The sequence below is a fragment of the Diplotaxodon limnothrissa genome, linkage group LG16 (genome assembly GCF_057381915.1).
Source record: "Diplotaxodon limnothrissa isolate DT_005_m linkage group LG16, D_limnothrissa_male_GT1.1, whole genome shotgun sequence".
In the NCBI taxonomy this organism is placed as follows: Eukaryota; Metazoa; Chordata; class Actinopteri; order Cichliformes; family Cichlidae; genus Diplotaxodon; species Diplotaxodon limnothrissa.
This window is the reverse complement of record NC_140611.1, coordinates 16,170,264-16,192,224: the sequence shown is the minus strand read 5'-3', so window position 1 is coordinate 16,192,224 and position 21,961 is coordinate 16,170,264. Positions and strand designations below refer to the sequence as shown.

At 39.2% G+C, this 21,961-nt stretch overlaps 1 protein-coding gene across 1 annotated transcript; it reads left to right on the top strand.

Moving 5' to 3' along the window:
• Positions 1-1,244: 1,244 nt before the first annotated feature.
• asmtl (acetylserotonin O-methyltransferase-like) lies at positions 1,245-7,806 on the top strand. Its single transcript, XM_085374215.1, has 15 exons — positions 1,245-1,298; positions 1,994-2,104; positions 2,677-2,808; positions 2,897-2,944; positions 3,039-3,103; positions 3,193-3,257; positions 3,474-3,582; positions 3,908-4,235; positions 4,306-4,503; positions 5,906-6,068; positions 6,175-6,365; positions 6,444-6,576; positions 6,662-6,802; positions 6,940-7,062; positions 7,462-7,806. Exons 1-15 carry the CDS (start codon positions 1,245-1,247, stop codon positions 7,665-7,667), a joined length of 2,067 nt encoding a protein of 688 aa, XP_085230341.1. The 3' UTR covers positions 7,668-7,806.
• Positions 7,807-21,961: the final 14,155 nt, after the last annotated feature.

Genomic DNA, 21,961 nt, shown 5'->3' with positions numbered 1-21,961 from the left:
TGAAAAAAGTAATCAGTAACTAATTACTGATTACTTCCCCAAAAAGTAATCCAGTTACTTTACTGATTACTTATTTTCAAAAGTAATTAATTACTTAGTTACTTAGCTACTTTTTAAAAACACGATTTACAACCTGAATAGGTGATAAAGCGATAGATCTGTCAGCCCAATTCTACTTTTTCTGCATAATCCATCATACAAAATGTAATCAAATGGAAAAGTCTCTTTTTTTAAACTTGTTTTATCAGTTTTAATCTTTTAACTTTATGCATCAAGCAAAAATTAAATTATATGCAACATTCTCTGGCTTGAAGAAAGTAGTTTAACATTTAAACCTATTTTCTGCACGTTCCAGCACATAAAATAAAATATTTTTTGTGTTTACACTCAGTCTTTCAAATAGATGCAAGTAAAACACAGCAGAATATAAATAAAATCAAAGACTAGCGGTCCTGTTGCTCTATTTTCACCTGTAAAGCAGGAGTGAGGTAGGCGGAGGTGTGCTCTGGTGCAGGTGTGCGCAGCGGTCAGGTGAAGAATCCGCGAGTTTCTCTGTGAATTTCCCATTACATCGTTGTGCACTCGGAGCTTGTTTAGGGTTTTTTTCGGTGTAAAAAGAAGTTTTCTTCCCACGCACAATGGACACTAATGTTTTTGTCACTTTTTATGGAATCAAACTCAAAGTAAGGTCAGTACTTCCACGTTTTAAACGCTGCACGCTCATACTCTCTCCATACTCGATATATGATCCATTGTTGATCTACACACAGCTGTTGTCACAAACGTCGCACTCGCTTACGTCACTGTCATGAGACATTCTTGCAAAAAAATCACGGTTTTAGTAACGCAGTAACGCAGCGTTCCTACGGGAAAGTAACGGTAATCGAATTACCGTTTTTGCAATAGTAATCCCTTGATTTACTGTAATCAGAATATAGTAACGCGTTACTGCCCATCTCTGGGTATATGTAATTATAAATGAGGTTGTTTTATATTTTTGCTAAGTACTGTTTAGAATACCAGAATTGGGAAGATGGTGTAGGTTTAAGTTTATTATAAAGGCTTTATGACTTTTCCTATAATGCCATGGTGGGCCGGTCACTAGTCAAAATGCCTAGGCTGTTTTTTTTTTTTTTTTGTCCCAGTCCAGCCCTGAGTAGCAGTAGTCGTAAGTAGTAGCAGTAGTTTACTGGTGGAACTGGTGTGCGTTTCTTCGAGACGCCTACTTTATTACGTCATCACGCATGCGTCGTGACGCAGCAGGCGGATCCTGCTGTCAGTTTCCCCGAGTTGTACAGGTAAGAAGGACAGCTGCTATATACATGTACTATAGTATAATAGTGAACACATGAGAGATTTTAACCATGTCACTTTGGGGTGAACTTGGTCGCCAAACGTTGCAGTAACATTTTGTTCACTCGTGGTTAATTTCTTTCCTCTTTCTTCTCGCTCCGCAGCTTTAAACGCCGCAAACTAGCACAAGTTAGCTCAAATGAATTAGTGTTGCTAACAGCAGAGTAATTAAAGCAGATCTTTAGTGTTGTGAACTGTGTTCGTCGAGTTTCATAACGCTGTCAATGTCTTACTTGTGTAAAATATACCTGTTGTGTAATGCTATGCTACTTACGCCCGATGCTTCCTGAAATATGAAGTTGTCTTTATTTGCTGACTTTATGCAATAAATTATTTGCTAAGATTTTATGCAACTGAGTGGGGATTTCTCTAAAGTGCTCACTGTATTCTTTAAGGTCATTGTTAATTGTGCGTGAACACAATACATCCTCGTGTTATATATGCTCAGAGGCGAGAATTGTTCTTTCTTTAAATCTTAAAATACAGTTTACAAACACAAGTTGGATCCTGTAAAATACATAAATAATATTTTTTTTTAAAATATCAGAGCTAATTTCATGTTATGATAAAATTAGCTCTGATATAAGGGAGCCGCAGAGGACACATCTGTAATGTTTAACTCTGTTCACCTTGTTGGCAGTTCGACCTAAAGGCCACCATGGTGCTGAACCCAGTCATTTCCAAGCTTGCTGGTAAACTGGTTGTGCTGGCCAGCGCTTCTCCTAGAAGACTTGAGATTCTCCGCAGTGCAGTATGCGTTTTCCTGATTATTCCCTTGTTATTCCTTATTATTCCGTATATTCACAGAATGTAGTTTGAGTTTGCACAATAGGACTGAGTGTAAATGTGTAAAACCCTAGTAGGTAAAAAATCATCTCATCATCATCCCTAGCATGTAGTCTGGTTCATTATAATGGGTGAAATAGAAGGAAAAAGGGAGAAGACATTTGATTTTTAAGTTCTTTAAAACATGGCAGTTTTATGGTGTTGGTTAAAAATTAGCAGTTGTATTAAAGTATAAAAAGCAGACAAATCCACATTAAGAGAGCAGATTTACAGAGCAAAATTTAGAAAAAATAACAGAGTTCAAATCAATCATTGGGTACAAATTTATTTATTTGACACAGCTAGAAAAGCCATGTCAAATAAAAACATGTATAGCTAGTTCACTGAAGGAACTACTTTAAACTTAATTTAAAGGATTATTGATTTAAGAAACCCATACTGACTGGATTTTTCATAGGTTGGTAAATCTGATAAGAGTGGCGTAAGTCCTATTAAATATAACAAGTGTTTTGTTTGCTTTGCCCTCTTATCTGTCAGGGTTTACGTTTCGAGGTTGTGCCGTCCTGGTTTAAGGAAACCCTCGATAAAGGGCTTTTCAAAGAACCTCATGAGTATGCTGTTGAGACAGCCAAGCAAAAGGCCCTGGAGGTAGCCAGGAGGATGCCCTTTGTAAGATAAGCTACTTTTTTATGACAAATAATAGAATTTATTCAGTCAGATGTCATCACTGAGAACACTTTGTCTTGATTTACTTTAGAAACACCTGAAGACTCCAGATATAGTTATTGGGGCTGACACAATTGTGGTAAGACAGAAAAAAGCACAAAAGCAAATGCATTTTCTTAATGGCTACTGTAAAGTTTTTCTTTATTCACTCTAGCCAACTGTTTATTTCACAGACTGTAGATGGCATGATTCTGGAGAAACCAGTGGACAAACATGATGCTTATAGGATGCTGTCAAGGTCTGTGTCAATGGGAAACATTCAGAGTTAACATTAAAAAACCATAAAATGGAAAAAGATATCATGGTGATTTTGTCTTTCTCTTCCAGTTTGAGTGGTAAAGAGCACAGTGTGTTCACTGGTGTAGCTATTGTCCTCTGCCATGAAAAAGAAAGTAAGTACAGACTCAGAAACTGTCACACTTGTACTTTATTTTTCTGTAAAATGAAAGAAATTCAGAAAGAAGCAGTTCCCTATTACAGATCACTAGCACAGATGTTTTAAGCAAAAATAGTAAGAGAAACATTTCTGCCATAAATATGTAGAAGACATTTATTGGGCAATTCTGTCTTGCGACTCTTTTTTTCATTTCTTCAATGCTGCCTTCAAGATGAAGAAGTCGATTACCAGCTGGTAGATTTCTACGAAGAAACTAAAGTGAAGTTTGCTGATCTCTCAGAAGATATGCTATGGGAGTACATCAATAGTGGTGAGCCCATGTAAGTGTGATCTTTTTAACTTTTCACATTTGTAACAGTTATTGTTGACTCTTTCTAAGTATTCGATCAATGGAGGTCATTTAACTGCTTGTGAGTTTCATGAACTTGTTGCTTTTTGGACTTTGATGCCTGATTTTGTTCCAGCTGTGTTTGCCTTGTCCCATTTGACACGAGTCAGCAAACTATGACAATTCTGCTCAGTTCAGAAATAGTGTGAAACTGTTGCAGAATGCATCCAGTAAACAGCTGATCATTTACAGTATGTGTTTATTGATCTTTGCCTACATGTGTTTGTACAAGTGAAACCTTTCTGTGTGTGTCTCAGGGACAAGGCTGGTGGCTATGGTATTCAGGCTCTGGGTGGCATGCTGGTCGAGTATGTCCATGGAGACTTTCTCAATGTTGTGGGTTTTCCCCTCAACCACTTCTGCAAACAGCTAGACCTTATTTACAATTTTTGTACTTCCTCTTTGAAAAGCACGTCTACCCTTCCAAGCTGCAGCGACAATCTTCCCATCTCAGTACCCACCCAGCCCCCCTCCAGCTCACAAGCTCTGCCCAGCCACAACTCATCCGTTCGCAGACCAAGCAGCCCCTGTGACATTCAAAGACTCCACACCCAGATCACCCCCACAGCCAGTCCTGCCCTTAAGGTTTGTTTTTATAACTCTATAACAAAAATCTGTCGCCTTTTGACACTATTTATAGAAAATCTTCCCATAGGTAAAAAGAGAAGACAGTGAAAGTGAAAGTTCACAGACATTGGTCAATAGCACGTCTAAACATACAGACAACAGGAAGGTCAAGCTTCATGACAATGCAACATTACCATCGATAACAAGGAGAGGGCAGGTGACTGAACCTACAAGAGGAGACTTGGAGCGAATCTGTGAACTGATGGATGGATTCAAAGCCTCAAAGGTAATCAGTGCCTTTGTATAAAAAAAAAAGTCCTTTCTGTAAAAGACCTGTTACAGAAAAAATGTCAACTTTATGTGTTTGTTCTTTGTGTAGTTGGCTTCCACAAGATGTAATGAGTAACGTAGCTCAGCTTAAAACCTTGAGTTGTCTTGAGTTAACTGCATCCAAAGCTCACTATTTTTGCAAAATAAAGCTTCCACTCTATACAAGCAAATCAGTGAAACCAATCTGCGGTGGTTTTGCACAGAGACATGTGCTGACATATTTCTTGATACGTTTATGTGACTTCCTGTGTACCCTGCAAGTTGCCTGTGAAGCTTAAGGTGACCACAAATCTTGAGGACACAGATTTAAGCAAATAATAAATACAGGTTTGTGCAAAATATTGAGCTAAAACACATTTCTGGGTTTTCGACGTTAAAAGAAGGGAATTAAAAACCTTTTGGTAAACAAAACTGGAACAATTGCATTTAAAGTTTGATATGTAGTGCAATACATTCACATGTGCAGAGTGTTTCCTGTGGTACCAGTTCCCACACATCACTAAATCTCAGTCTTTCCACCCACATATTTGTATTTAACAGCGGGCAAGTTGCTCTTCTTCCATTAAATGCTGCTTATTTTAGTTTCTTCCAGATAAACATTTGGTGATTGCTGTCAAAAATCTCAGTTTGAATAGTCCAGCTTTTCAAATGACTGTCTTACCCAGATGTTGCTTTAGTTGCTTACGAGACTGTCAGGCTAAAGTTCACAAGTTTCCACTTTGAGAAGGTGGCACTGCACAGTAGAAGATTACTGCTGTGTTTGCTAAATCTGTTTGTGAAAGTCATTGTCAGTAGAAAGGAGAAGTTCCTCTCAGGTCCTGAACTGCTTTGGCTTACGCCTATCAAATCAAGCGAGGCTTTCTAAGTCCTGAATATTCTGAATGATTGTGGTAAAATGTGAAAAAATAGAAAAAGTGATCACAATAACACCTTAAGTTATGGTTATCAAACCTTTACAGGCAATCATAATGTGTTATTTAATGCGTGGTATAAATCCAGTTCATTCATCCATAACTATGAGCTGGATGTGGGAAACATCAGCAAACTCTGTTTACTTTTTTTACATTTAGCACACAGATTGTTGCTGATCTTGTTGTCTGTCTCTAAAGAAAATAAAGTAAATAATGAACTAGAGAACAATAGTTTTTAGTTGAGATGGTAGCTCACTGGTATGCAGCTGTAGTGGAATACAGTAAATCATGCACTTTGCTATGAATAGAAATGTTTGTGTTACTATTTGAAGAACCAGGAAGCATATGCTTTTCGTTAACAACAATCTCACATCAACATAAAAGGGGAAAAAAAAAAAAGCTAACTTTGTTTCTGCATTCCCTTCTACTTTTCCAAAAACATTGCAGGCACTTTTTACAGCATCCAAGTTGTGTTTGTTTGACCTGCTACATAGCCGGCCTGGGCTGGATGCAGCACAGGTGGCCCAGGAGATCAAAGCATCTGCAAAGGGGACCGAATGTCTGCTGGAAGCCTGTGTATCTCTGGGATTGTTGAAGAGTATAGAGAAAGGTTAGCCAGCTCTCTTATTAATTGCATCATGATATTTTTCCCTTGCCTTCAGCAGCAGGCATTTAATACTTAATTTGGAAATATCTTGCTGTCACTCTGTTGTTAGAATGCCAAAAGCCAGTGTATGAGAACGCAGATCTGGCCACAGATTTTCTGAGGTCAGATGCCCCGTGTTCACTGCATGGCTACCTCCAGCACTGTAACGAAACCATGTGGCCACTTTTCTCCCACCTTGAGAGTGCTGTGCAGGAGGGCACCAGCCAGCGTGAGAAGGCCTTTAGCAAGCAAATGCTTCAGGTGGCTATCTCTGATTTCTGTGTCATATATCTGCGGTGCTGGTGAGAGCATATTCAAACTCACCTTCTCTCTTTAAAGGAAACTTCCTCCAGCAGTCGGGAAGGCAAACTGAGATTCATGAAGGCCATGCACAACATTGCAAAAATTACAGGGAAAACCATAGCAACGGCATTTGACCTCTCCACCTATAAGTCAGCCTGTGATCTCGGAGGTAAGAAAAGAATGCAAAACGTTACAGCTTGTCACTGAATATGAAACCACTGCTCTACATCTTTTGTCTTAATTCACTGTCTCAGGGTGCACCGGTGCCTTGGCTTATGAATTCGCCGAAGCTCATCCTGGATTGTCTGTAACAGTGTTTGACTTACCTGCTGTTGTCGAGTTGAATGAATTTTTCCATCCACAGCACCCAGACAACAGGGTATCATTTGTAGCAGGTCAGTTGTTTTGTGACACTGAAAATTGTGACTGAAAGATTGTTTGGATCATATTAGACAGAGTGACAAATATGCCAACAAATTCCGCTCAATCTGTGATTAATTTGAGGGCTTTTTTTCACTTTCTTTATGATCAGGAGACTTTTTAAAAGACGAATTACCCAAAGCAGACTTGTATATCCTGGCGAGGATTCTTCATGACCTGCCTGATGAGAAAGTGCATATACTGCTGAGTAAAATCGCAGATGCATGCACAGCAGGTTTGTAAAGCTATATTCACTCATATGAGTACTTATCTTTACTGAACAGTGAATGTCAGCCAAACATCGCTTCAAACAGAAAGCATATTGTTAATGCTGAGTATAATATTCTCATTCTTCAAAAGCTCTTTTTCTGCAGATGCTTGAAACTGATTTGACCGATTGATTCTCATGCTGTGCTAAAACGATAGGTGCTGGTTAGTTTGGGTTTAACAATGTCTTTGTTCTGAACCGCTGTTGCAAAGAGCTCAGTGTTGAAAAAGACGAAGGCTTAAAGCCAAGTCAGAGTGCTGCCTTGCTTATGCAATACTTTTTTGTGGAAACATAATGTAAAGAGCGAAAAGGGAGTACAAATCTGTTCTCTGATGTTCTGTGTCTGCTTATGTTTCATGTTGCTAGGCTGTGGACTCCTGCTAAGCGAGATCTTCCTGGATGAAGACAGAAGGGGCCCCAGTCGTGGGCTGCTGCAGGCCCTTAGCATGAGCGAGGGGAAACAGAGGAGCGCAACTGAATATAGCCTGCTTTTGAAGAGCCACGGTTTCATCACAGCGCATATCAGACATACAGACAACCTCCTGGATGCCATGCTGTGCATCAAAGCTTAACACTACATGCACAGTATACATTTTGGTGTATGCTGTAGGTAACCGTTGCCAAAATCAGGACTGTTTTTTTGTGGTTCTTTAAAACAAGCTAGCTGATAACCAATAAAAGACGTCTTTGTTTTAAAGTGTTTCATGTGTGCTCTTTACACACTTATAATCCTGAATGTGTTTTAAATTCTCACCTGTAAGATCGCTGAATTGTTGAGAAACACGGAGGTCTGTGTTACCCTAAAGCTTTCATAACCATTAACATGCATTTAAACTTTGCAAACAAATCATTGTGGCTTTCAATCATTTTACCACAATACACGGGGGCTTTGTTCGTGTTTGTTTGCTTGAAGAAGCACTGGCATGTAGAAATGGTGATACCACATTAAAAAAAACAAAAATATCCGGTTCATGAAAATGTCAAGCTTTAAACATGGGTTAAAAAAAGTATTTAATTTTTTAAACCTGGTTAGGGTGGAGCTAATTCAGAGTATGTTGAATACAACAGGATTTGTTGTGTTATAAAATATATTTTATGCTATTGTGTGGAGTAGAGAAACCGTGGCTGCCAGTTTGAGCCTGCTACTTCTTTGGTATAATGCATTAGAGCCCTTATAAATTACTACTAAAATAAAGGTATCCTTTGCAAACCCTTGAAAAATAAGTCTCTTTTTGGTGGCAGTTATTCTGTAAAATGCACCACACCCCGATCACAAGGTCCAGCAAGCCAGCAGACATCAGATCTGACAGGCAGTACAAGTTAATCCTAATACAAGCCATATTTTGTGTTTGCCAGTTTCATCCATGCTTCAAGGCTTGGGCAGTCTTTTTTAACTGGCCTTCTGGTGGCGCACCCACTGGTTTGAAATGTTGGCAGGGAGTAGCCACTCAGGTCAAATGTCATTAGAAGCCTGCGCCAGTCTGCAGCTTTATAATGAGGAAAATAGTCTGTAGCACTGCCTACGTATGTGTTTTTTTTTTTTGTTGCAGTGAAAGGAAAAGCAGTACCTCATATCATCTTGCTTGGACTGAAATCCGTGTGAATGGTCTTCATTGTCTTGGAGTGTTCGGTGTGGAGCTGCCATACCAAAAAAAATTTTGGGTGTTGTCAGCTGGATGATGGCTGCGGGTGGAGCGTGTGCATCTGACCTCTGAAGTGTCACATCCTGATGATGTCTGGATAAAATGGTGGGAGATGATTAAAGAAGAAACGATAATGTCTAAGTGGGATGTCATTTTCGTAAACAGATGGATTTCCCCCAGCGGCCATGACTTAATGTTCGCATTCACTCAAAGACTCTGAAAAGCATCAGTTATGTTTTCTTTATTTATTTATTAACGGTCCTGCTCGATGGATCCATTACACGACCCTCAATCTCTTACCCCGAAAAACTGCTACACCCCCCTGACTAAGTGGAATTCAAACTTCAATCTGTTCCTCTCTTTCCTAAAGCGCTTTTGCTTGGAATTTAAATCACGCTGATGAACAGACAAATACATCAAAGCTCTCACAAGTTAAACACAACATTTGGTGGTTTCGACTATAATTGCCCTCTAAAAAAATAATGACTACACTTTCATCCTCTGACATTAATCTCTAAATAGACTATCTTAAACGTTAAGTGACACTGGATATCGTGGAAACGTAACCCAAATATTTATCTTGCAGTTGAAATGAGCGCTGTGGTTTAGTTTCCTGCTGTAGCCGTAAATCTCCTCAAGATGGCATCAAAAACCTGAAGAACCCTTCTAGAAATGTGGCCACACACTCTCACACACACACTACAGATTTCCCTGTTTGGTTGTTCTTTCCAGCAGCACATGCAGATGCAGGTTTATAGGCATCATTAAATGACAGCTAACTATGAGAATCACACCTGATTATGCTAAGTTTGGGAACTTGATTCGGCTTTTATGCATCGGGTTGGCTAGTATAGTGTCTTAATCAAAAGAAGCTATAACACCAACCCTTAACTCCTTGCAGATTTACCTCTTGAATTTCAGTTTTTTGGCAGCGGTTGAGGCAACCAGACAGCTGAGGGGGAATATGTGGGAATATCTATGGCCATGATAAATAGCTCTTATTCTTTGTGACACAGAAAGTGTCTCCGCATTACTCTTCATTTTGGAACCCACTCTAAGTATTTTCCTGGGAGGGTAATAAGGGTGGTCATGTTATTCATGGCTATTTTCTTGTCAGTCTGGGCTCAGGCTCTTTGTGACATCTAACTGATTTCCATTACTCAGATTTAGTTCTTTGGATGAGGAGAGACAGAGGGAGGGTGGACTCAAGTTCAAATATGACACGGAGTGTAAATCACATGAGGTTTTATTGTGAATGCCCACCAAATGCACTATATACTTACAATACTTTTCTTCCATATTGATTATGAAAGCCTGTGTTGATTTAATAACTCCAGAACTTATATTGCTTTCCCGAGGAGATCCTTTGAAAGACAACTAAGTGAGACCAAATGGCTGCGTAGTAGGAGAATGTCAGGCTTGTGAAACACAGATGAGTTTCACAAATCAAAGCGCATAGTCTGCTAGCCTGTGTTGCCTTAAAACATGATGAAGCATTTCCATGAAAGGATTTGCATACCCGTTCGCTTCCAGTGTCCCAGCTGCACCCGCTCACCCTCAAATGCCTCAACTTTTGTGTACCGGTATCAACAGCTAAGACTCTGCTAGGCTTTCTAATGAAAACCATTCAAGTCAATCAAGTTTACCAGAGACCAAAGGCCAGTGTAATTTGGGAAAATTGCTGAAACTCCAAAGTAATCTTCTGTAATTCGATCTTGCCTATTGAACACTGGCTGTACTGTACGTGTCGGATAAGAGCTCAGTCATTTTCTTCAAATGCAGTCCTGACAAGCAGCATGGCTTTCCACCTGCAAGTAATCATCATTCTAGTGTTAAGTGCTTTGATATTAAAATGACTGATTTAAGACCATTTGCTGCTAGTAGATAGCAATTTCAAAACACTTCCATATGTTGATAGTGAGGATAAGCTGAGTTTGTGAACCGGCCGGGCTGCGTGTTGTGTTTACTGTAGTAGAACAGCCAGGAAAAACACACCGCAGCTAAGCCATAACTTTAGTTTTTCAGTCTTTCAGTTGAGAAGGCAGACTTTACATTTTACATGAATGATGCAATCAAAGCATAACACCAGGAAACTTTCATAAGATTTAGGATGTTCATTTCTAATGTAAACTTGTACGTTGTGCAGTTTGTAACCACATGGGGGCAACGTTGGCTAAAGGAAACCTCCATGAAAGAGTACGATTTTTTATCAAGTTCTACTGTTTGTTGATGCTTTTATCAAAGTGATGGGAGAAGACAGTCATTCTGACTGCTTGGGTATTTGAAAATTGGCAAATATCTATGTCAAACCTTTGTGTTATCTTAGCTGAAAAATAAATAGCATCACTGTTTATACCGAAAGCCTTTCTGCGACTTCGAGAAGGATACGCAGAATCCGAATGGCTGCATGTAGAATAACAAACATCCTCTAATCAGTCAGTTTTCTGAATTGCCTCTCAAAACTGAACTCATGCTTGGGCACCTGTTTCAAAGAACAGGCTTGTTTATCAAAGTCCTCCTCTGTCAACAAACAGAATAAGTGCGATGATGGTTGGCTCCTCAACCCACATCTGATTTCAGCAAATGTGCAGTTGTTCAAAGTGAGTTGTGCTTCATTGATTTGTTTCAAGGCAGAGGAAAAATAACCTCAGGGCTTCTACCAGTTAGAAATAACAATGGAGTCCTTCATTGCTGTTTGTAGTTTTGTTGGCCTGACATCAGTGGTAGAACATGGAGGGATTTTCACTGTGAATTTAACGACTAGCAGGGACTCTGAAAAACACTACTTTGGGGTTTTTTATTGTATTAGATCAGTAGATTTTTACAGTCACTTTACTCCAGTGTTTCAGTGATTCTGCAGAGATTTTGAATCGATTCATGTCTAATTTTCTCTTTAATGCTTATATGATTTTTTTTTTTTTTTTTTTGCTTTTCTTAATTTGGTAACTTTAATAATAATTTAACTTTGGTATGTTTGCTAATTTAATTTTTTTTTCTTCCTGAGAGTTATAATGGAAAATCAATACCACTCTCATGCCTGCACACTAACTTGAAGGCAAGAAAGACTAGCTTAGCTTAGCACAAAGCCTGGAAGCAAGGGGAAACCTGTAGACTGTATAAAGAAGACAGAATCATTCATTTGTGAAGTGTTATTTTTAAGCTAGCAAAGCAAATACATATTAAAGATGCATGTAGCCACCATCCCCCAGTAGTTAATGAAGTCTTGTTGTAAAGCCTTGAAAACAGTGTGTTGGCTATCACCATCTTGGTATTCTAAATCTATGTATAAGAAGTGGCATGCTCAAAGTGATTTGTCATATGCATACATAGGCACAACCTAAAGCACACTTTTATAGCGATCATAATTTAAAAAAAAAAAACACAATTTGAATATATACAAAAAAACAAAAACAACTAGTAACTGAGATAATACATTATTTAAGACATCTGCTCCTGCTGACTATTAAGTTATTGTCATGCTAGGAGTGGTTGGAGGATGTGGCATGACCGTGTGCAATGACCTTGCGATCTCATTACCTTTTAAAATAGTTGCTTCGACGGCAGGGACCAGTCTGCTTGTGATGATATAGTGATCAAACACCATTAAACAATTTTTCATTTAATTAAACCTGATGAATCTGAGAAAAATTCAAATCTGTTCCATTCTGTTGCAAATATCTACACACATAGAAATTCTGTTTAACATTATATTCGAGCCAGAACCTCAAATTTGAAACAAAAATTCAGGAATTTGACGACACATAGTGACATAGTTACAGACATTTCCAACTCGGCAACTTTGCTTTCAAATTAAAATTTTGTCAGAATACAACTGTTTGGCAACACAGTAAGTCGAGTTCCCTACTACAAAAAGATGTGTCATAGAAGTGTTGCACTCATAAGCTTATGGTGATTCAGACTGATTGCTGGTCTCTTTTGATGGTTTGTTTATAAGTTAGACAGCAAATATTTACAAAGCTTTGCCAATTTGACTGAGAAATGCTTGTAGTGATGTAAATTTGTAATTTGTGCAACTTGTAACTCAGAGTGCAGTTGTTTAGAGACAGGTTGCCTCCCACCAGGTGACCTGTGCAACTGCCTTGTGATCAAAAGTGATAACTCAGACATTGAGGTTGTTTTTGGGCAAAACTTTGGGCAACCAGGTGGTTGCTGCAACTACTTTTAATCATTTGCAAAATGAAAAAAAATTGCATGAAATCACCTGGCAACCACCATTTTTTGTTGCCATTCTATTATTACCCTAGATTGACGGAGCAATTTTAAGAGTTGCAGGCTTAAGGTACTTCTCTATTACCTTCACGTTTACAGAGCAGGAAGCCATCTTTGCTATACAGTCTATGGGGAGGGACTCACTTTTCAGATAAGCCTTAAGTGTCCATATGAGACCTCGAGTTACCTGCTTGGGGAAACCAAGTCCTGCTTAAATGAAATCTAGTAGTAGTAATGCCAAAGCTAGATGAGTTACTGCAGGTAGATCCCTCTTACCTTATTTTTATGTTCCCTAAACAAACAACCTAATCTAGTCTTATAAGATGTGTTTTTAACATGTAGCTGTGAACTCTGGAAAAAGCCAAGCTAGTCTTTAGGTAAGTCAATGACCTTGTGGTTTTATCCTAATATTTAGGTAACATGAGTGTCACTTCTCATCTAACTTAAAATTACATTTTTGCAAAAAACCTCAGTGTTAAATGATTCCTCAAAGCCAGTTTTTAACCACACATGATAAATGTCAACATCAGCAATTACACAGTAACATGCAACCTTTCACTTCCGAATCAGAACCCATTTGGCCCCCACTAAATCCAACAGCAATCTTATTAACATATGGAAATATTTGTTGCGGTCAAATGAGAGCGTCCGCCTCCCTCTCGTGTCTCCATGTGATGTGTGAGATGTCACTCAGTGATACAGTAGGGGAGGAGACTCTATGTGCTGAAATGGTTGGTGACAGAGCTTTCATCCCACCCACCGAGGGCTCTTTGTTGTTATTTTTGGATCTCTCATGGGCGCAATCTGAGAGAGCAGACAAGAGACTGGGTCTCATCATTGCTTGGGCATGCACACACACACACACACACACACACACACACACACACACACACACACACACACACAAATGCACACTAACAGGCACCTGCATATACAAAATCATGTCTCACTGTCATGTCAGTCATATTATCGGATTTTCTTTTGGGAAAATCCATTAATTGTGTGTAATTAAGGCATAAGCGGAATATTTATGTCACTAACTGGTTTGTGTGGAAAAGCTCATTTTGAATAATATAGGAATTAAAATAAGTACATGAATAAGCTACTTGTTATGAAATTCATATTATTTATACTTAAAAACAACTTGACTCCAATAATACAGCAACATTTTGATTTATTAGGTGATTTTTCTTAACATTACTATGTCTAACCTTTCTCTATCCATTTTCACCCTTCATTGTTTATCCCTTGCAATAGTGAAACTCTTTGATTTGTTTTTCTTTTATAAGTTTTGTTTTGTGCTCTCGGGTTCTCAGGTAGACCCGAGTTATTTTACGTTGCCTTTGTCTTCGAGGCTTTAGACCCAACCAAATAACAAGAACAAACAGAATTTCCCTCTCTTATCTCTAGAGGTATACAGCCCGTTTAGTTTCTCTTTTAAAAAATCTGCCATGGTTTTGACATATTTTGATTTTGATGATCAACTAAATAGGCCGTAAATAATTTCAGTTCAATAAATTATACATTTTTTGTACTACCGGATCATATTGTAGTTTCTGGATTTTTTTTCCTTATGTCTTTATTACAGATTGTCAAGATTCAATGAAGGTTTCTAGACTGAAACCAGAGCCCTTTGGTTTATAGTTAGTGTCAAAACTCATATAGGAAGCACCGCATCGACTGTAAAGTTTAAATCATTTAAGTTTAGGATACAAAACTGAATCACTCATCAATGTGTTGGTGTTGCTAGAGAATCTTGTTTTTGTAATTAAGGTAAATTATCCCCTAAAAACTCGCAAATCTGGGTGGGGGGCTCCATATTCCTTTACAAAGTTTTAAAGGATTAGCATTCTTTGTTTGAAAAGGACAGTAATGCATGCATAAAAATGAAAGTCTCCAGTTAACAGCTTAAGTCTATTTGATTTCCAATTCAAACACTAACAGTGATTATAACCTCTGACAGAGTAAGATGCAAAACAAATGTTTAGCCTATCAATGGTTTGTGGCGATAAGATATTTATGGGGTTGACAAAGTTGTCTTTGTGTCTGTCTCATCACAAGTTGAAGGTGCTTCTGCGCTGGCCTCTGACACTGATCACAGGCGGCTGCTGTTTAAAAGTGAGAAGATATATTCCTCTCGCTGTGTGATGATGACCCTTGCTCTTAACCCCCTCCAGCAGCAGTTCATCCTCCAAACAATAACAATCAATTCCCTCCACATCTGACAGAGCCGAAGAACAACTTATAAATGATATGCATCTCCTGCTGGTCCCATGGCAACCGCCTTGACTTTATTGTTGCGTTTCTTTGATCCCGCCAAGCTTTGATTCATTTCTCTTTCACCCTTTTAGCTAAACATATCATGTGAATTTGGAGCTTTGTTCCTGACAGGCCCCGTCTTACCTCGCTCTCTCCACAGGCTCCTGACGCCTCCCAGAGGAGCCACGGAGGAGGAGAGGAATTCCACTGGATTCAAAGACTTCACCGGCTTTCTTTTGACTCTTCCGTCTGCCTTGCCTCGCCTTCCCTCGCTCTTTATGTTGACCTGTTCTTCGTGATCCCCTGCCAAACCATCTCCCGGGCCCTCGGGGACTGTGGCTGTATGTGCACAGGCATAAAACATTGCATGGGTGTAGATGGTTTTAACCCCCTTTTTCCCCCCTGATATATTTTCAACTGTAAGTTCTTTGGCAAGTCAGTGAATGAGGATAGTGAGCTTTAGCCGGATTCAATGAGCATTCTTTTTCATCAGAGTCTATTAGTTTGTTGACAGAGCTTTAGATAACTTGCAGAAACCTCAGTCCTGAAACTGTTCTTACAGAATCCACTGAGGAACTCATCGCAGCCAGTGTGACATGGTTTTATGACTCATCTTCAAAAGAGACGACATAATATCTTCAGGACTTTCACCCAAACGAGTGCGTAATGAAAAATGAAAAGTGTGTGTTTTCTCAGTACCATCTGGTTTCAATCATGGCAATATCCTAAACATGACCAGTTTCTTAAATCAGCTACCTTCGGCCTGCCTCCCAGACGTTAGGTACTCATTATTCTAGTCAGGCCTCTGACAGCTACACAAAGTCAAACTTTTTCACCAGTAAACCTCATGCTGAAGTTAACAATTCACTCGTTCATTTCATCGTCGCTTCATGAGAGCTGTGTTCAGGGTTATAATGTGGTTTGTAGCAGTCTACTGTTTATTACGATTTAGCAGTTTTTGCTGATCGCCTTAAATCATGTGTATACTGTATGCGATGTGAATATGATGCAGAATAATCTGGTAATAAACCTCGTGATGATCTGACTTTTTATTACAACCACCATGAGAGTCATTCTTCATATTTCTCCTTGTAATTCAAAAGAAAATTCAGTGATCTACACGGACAAATAGTTACAATAGCAAAGTATTAAGAGTGCCTTTTAAGCAACAGCTGGGTACTAAACACGTGGGTCATAAACAGCATATCATGATCACACATTATGTGAGTCAGTAGTCGCATTATAAGGTCACCTATAAATATGCCAGAGCAAGAAAGTGAGGCATCATCAGTGTGTGTCGAACCAAATTTTAATCTATTGTTCACTTGTAATGTACTTCACGTGCATGTGGCGAGTTAAAGACGTTAAACAGCTCCAGCACCTTTTAAACGTGAGGTTATCATTTAAAAGTTAAGTGTTTGCCATATGAGCTATTAACAAATTAAACTACTGTATGGTATATAATGCTGCCTTCCTCTGCCTCGTGCCAGATGTGCTATTAAATCAGCACCACATTTCCTGTAAACGCCACTACTAAATGCTATGAGCCTGTTTTCACATGTGAGGAGCTTTAAGAAAACTTGAGCCATTTTTAAACTTGAACAGAATGAGTTAAGCACGAATGAAATCATTTTTCTTTGCAGCTTTGTAAAGTAAATTTGGTTTCACGCCTTCTGTTACTTGTCACACAGACTTTAAACGCTGTTTTCACTTCTGCTCAGGCTGAAGGTGTACAGTGCTGGGCTGGGAAAGCTGGTAAGTCATCAGTCTATGACCACATGCACCAAGTGGAATCATAAAGATGCTAAACAGGGGCAACAAAGCAACGGCGGGTCCAGTCAGATAGTGTGTTAGAGCACCATGGGTGTGTAGGACCTTTTAAGACACTGAGCTTCTTGTTCTCTAGTTTATGAAACTGCTCAGTCACATCTGTAGCACGCTAAATCGAACCCAAATATATCCCCCCTAAAAGCCAACAAGAATCGTCCATTCAGCAGAATCGCTGAATCACTTTGTAAATTCACTCATCTTGCTGTGCAGTGTTATGGGAAGCACTCGCATGACACTGCGGTAGCTCCTCGGCTGCGAGTGCAACATAAGTCTAAGAATTTGTGATACTAATGGGGAGCAATGGGGAAAATACATCTCTCCAAATACTCTGTGGGCGTAGGGCATTTAAAATTATTTCAAAATTTGCTTTGGTAAGTAAATTTGCTTTGTCTTTTAAGGTTTTTTTAAGTAACAAATTTAAAAAATATCCAATGTATGCGCAACCACTTTTTCTCTGGTCTCCTTTTCCCCTCAATGTGCAAAATACATAGAAAAGAACAGCAAAAGTGCTTGAACACATTCAGAAGTAACGCTTTTAGTGAAAACTGCATTCAGCTATGCATCATCTATGAAGCCAAATCTTCAGTGTCTCATCCTAACTAACTTATACTGCAGCATTACTGAACCGTGATTGTATAAAATGATAAATAAGATGACGATATCTCGGATGGAGCGCGCCTCCAGTAGTACCTCCATCATGTACTTTGACTCTAAAATCATAGCTGATCTTGAGAAACTGCTGATGAACTCTTTCAAGATTGTGATCAATTTTAAATGATAAAATAACAATCCTGAACTGTTCTGAAGTTGAAATTTCCCCACCGACTTTACCCTCTGCATGGTTTTTGTAATATGAGCTTTAACCAATGGAGGGCAGTATGACTATGATAACAAGCATAATCACAAAAGCTGGATACCACATAGGTTCTGTTCCACACAGTGAGGCCCTGGTTTGTGGGGGTATATAGTGCGTGATACATGAACTGCACTGTGTGTCTTCATCCATTCACATGTGGCACTCTAACACGTTTACACTGTAAACATTTTGTATGTTCTCGCTCAAAAGAAAACATGCCTTCCTTTTCTATGATACTCCTGGCATTAGTTAAGTCTATTACTTCAAACGCTGTTTCCCTTCAGTTTTATGAAGAGCCATCTGTTCTCTGATCTGTCACACACCAGAGTTACAAATTTTCACTACCAATCTAATTTTCTATTTATAATGTTGATTGACCAGTAAGACTCAAATACAAATTATGACAGTCATTTGTTCTCTAATATGTTGTTTGTTTTTAAAAAATAAAAGCATCCCATTTCAATCAATCAATTTCAAGCACTTTCTCTCTTGTTTTCCGCCCCCCCCCCCCCCCCCTTTTTTTTTTTAACCTTTCACACTTGTTCAGCATCTGAAAATAAATTTCTACTGATGTTTGCTAGATAATCAATGTTTAATTTTTTTTCATTCGAGTGGAGTTTTTTTTCCCCCAAGAAGTGTTTGAAGAACCCACAAGAGCCTGGGAATGGCTGGGGGTGAGCTCGGCCTAGATGGCAGACAGCACCTGTGAGGGAACCTCAAACCTGAGGGTAAGACCTGCAACATGACCTCTGCAGTCAGAGCAGAAAAACACAAAAACCAAAGACACAAAGGGGAACTTTGTTTGCACCATTGTGTTACTGTCATTTCTTACTTTTGTTTCATGTAGCGAGTGATTTAAAAAGTGGTTTGACTGCGCTAATTCTTGCTGTCTGCATCTTTTTAGATTCTCTTAAATGTTTTGTTTAAATGCCGACCATATCGGCTCAGTTTCCTTTATAGGTTTTTAACTTAGCATAAAACGACAATACATTTTCTCTTCATAGGCACTTGCAGTAATTACTGTATCTCTTCTGCATTTCTCTGAAGAGCTACTGCAAACAGCTGCCTGATTAATAAGTTAGGTCCTCTAAATATGGCTCAGAGTCATGTATCTTTAAAAACTACTTAATAATGGTAATCAAGATTATCAACAATGTACCAATTACATCTTTACACTTTCCTCTCTTAATTATGTATAGTTCTCCTTCACCGTGGTTTAAAGGGCTGCTTTCTTAGTCTCAGGTGGATTGTTCATCTTAAGTGTTCATGATGGTGTATTTGTATCACAGCTAAGCTACACTCCCTTAAAGTGGCAGTAAGCTAAAAAGAGGCCTGTGCCTCCTTCCGTGTGTGAATCAGCCACAATGGAGGAGTTCCTATGTTTTATTTATTGATATGTTTTAGTGGGGGAAGACCTAACATTCATTATCATAAAGGCCTCTAGACATCAAGTCACACACAAAAGACCCAGCCATCTCCCAGCCTCTCACACACGCCCGCTGATCAACACAAGGCGAGGAGCTGCTGCTTTGCTGCAGCAGCTCCTCGCCAGCAACCGTTGGTAGCTTCAGTGACAGAAGCTGACAGTGTCAAAGTGTCTTTGTCTCTTGCACATAAACTGTCCCTGAAGCTGTCGTTGTGAGAGAGATGTAAAACACAAGCTTTTTTTGTTTTTGCCTTCTTCTTCTTCTTCATGGGGGAAGTTGTTTTCATTCCCCTCTTCTAGTTTTTTTCAAATGTGTCATATCTTTTCTGTCAGGGCCCTGGGGCGCCTGGTGGTGTGCTCATGCTAAAGGAGGAGCGTAAGCATCTGCAAACCCAGCGGAGTCTGACCATATTGTACCTGCACTCAGCTTTATCCTGCTTATTTTTGTCAAAAGCTCAAAGCAGTGAGTTTCAGACAGCCGTGTAAGGCATCTGATCTGTATGTGTGCGAAGCTTTGGTTGTCTGTGTGCATGCGTTAAAGGAAGAGAGCTAGTAGGAACAGATGTGGGGAAAGTCAGTAAAAAAAAAAACTCAATATGAACCCTGCAGAGGCCTTCCTTTCTCTCTGTTCAATTATTTAGAGTCAAAGAAAAGAGGCAGGAGTAACATATTTCCTCAGAAGCCACTGTGTTCGGCGGGAATGAATAACATATTTATCTAGTCTCATCTTTGCCAAATAGCCGGAAATGGAAACAAATACCTTCAATTGGATTCTTGGCTCTGGTGTTTTCCTTGAGCTGCTGCTATGTGTACTCATGCAGTCATATTGAAAAATTCCTCAGGACCAAAAAATTATGGAAGTGCTGACAAGTAGAATTTTTCATAGTATCTAGATGTACACTTGGCAGTTACAGGCAAAGCTTATCTGCTCCCATCTCATGTGATGGGAGGAGGAGGGAGAGAGAGAGTGGGAGATAGAGAGAGGGAGGAGGAAAAAGTGTTCACCTATTTAATTTGATTAGAGATTAGAAGAGGAAAAGAGTCACATTTCCTCCCTGGCACGTCTCTACTTGGCGCACTCTGACACCTGATTTTATAAAGAGATGTCACAGCCAAGCACGGCGGTAATGCCGGTAATTACTCTGAACTCAAATAAATAAATAAATTTGCTTTTCTTTGTGAGAGTCTGACAGGTTTTCCAACATCCTTGACTGGAAAAAAAAATGCAGTGCGTGTGCGCAAGTAGGCGTGCACTTTTTTGCGGTTGTTTATTTGGATGTGTGTCTTTGTGTGGGTGTGTGCTTGTGTTTACATATAGTGAGGCACTTGTAAAGGAGAAACTCAGACAGGATGAACATTTTGACAGCTACAGTATAGCTTGTTTTCTCTTCTCTTCTTCAGTTTTTTTTTTTTTTTTGACTGTGATAATCTGCTGAGCCGTGCGCGCTGAAGGCAAACCTCCGTTTGAGACTGATAAGGTTCGAGATACAGCTTTGTAAATAATAAGGTTAGAGTTTCTGCACAGTTGCTAGTGCCTCGGCTGATCTCGCTCCTATTAGTGACAATTGGCTTTGACCTCACCTGCTCACCCATGCTGTCGTCACCGAGGGTGTATCTGCAGCAGCAGGCTATTAGATCATCCACTCTGGTCATAGAAGGAGACATCCAGACAAACGTTGCACTGCTGAACCAAAGAAAGTCTGATGCGTGTTGTCATGAAAGCTGGCTCTTCGACTTTAGATGCTCCTCATCTGCAAAAGCGGTTCCATATTTCATCTTCTAGGGGAAAAAACCCCAAAGTTTCTCTAAAAAGCTGACAAAAGCAGGCAGACTTTTAGCACAAAACAGGTGGGTAATGTTGTCACAGTATAGACGGACAAATGCAATTAACCTGCCATGTTCCAAATGCGTTAACTGAATTGATTTAACAGGATTAGTCATACATGTGTTTGTCATATAACTGAATCACTGTTTGTGTTGCTCTAATGTAAGCTGCATGCAAAGTCCCTGAAGCTTTCAGTTTCAGGAGTTTATCCATTAATATTCACACATATTTCAACCATGTATTAAGTTTACATTTGCAAAATCTTTTAAGAATTTGTCAATTTTTTTGTTTGTTTGTTTGTTTGTTTAATTAAGCAAGTTATCCATCCATCTATTTAGTCTGTTACTCCTTTCACAGATTATTTCAGCTGTTTGCCCATTACTGTTTACACTTTCATGAATATAGCTATTTAAGTTAGCTTTTGGCTAACTTTCTAAAGTGTTTACTCATCTTATTTTTCCGTAATACTGTGCATATGTTGATGTATAAATTTTTTAATCCCTAATTTCAATTTGAAAAAAGGGAAATATTTGAGCTACTCTGCAGTCTTCACATAGAGCCCCTGGAAACTGCAGTAATACCCCTGGGGTACATGTACTGTAGGGCTAGGCCCCTGGTTGGGAATTGAATTAGACTGTAATCAACTGGACACTCAGAGAGCTCCTTAGATGATGAAGACAGCTGAATAATATCTCCTGCGGCTGTGAAGGAGCTTTGTAATGTGTGGAGAAGGGAAAAAAAACAAAAACATGATGATGTCATCAGAGAGCGCAGTACTAAATCGCTCAAATATGTTG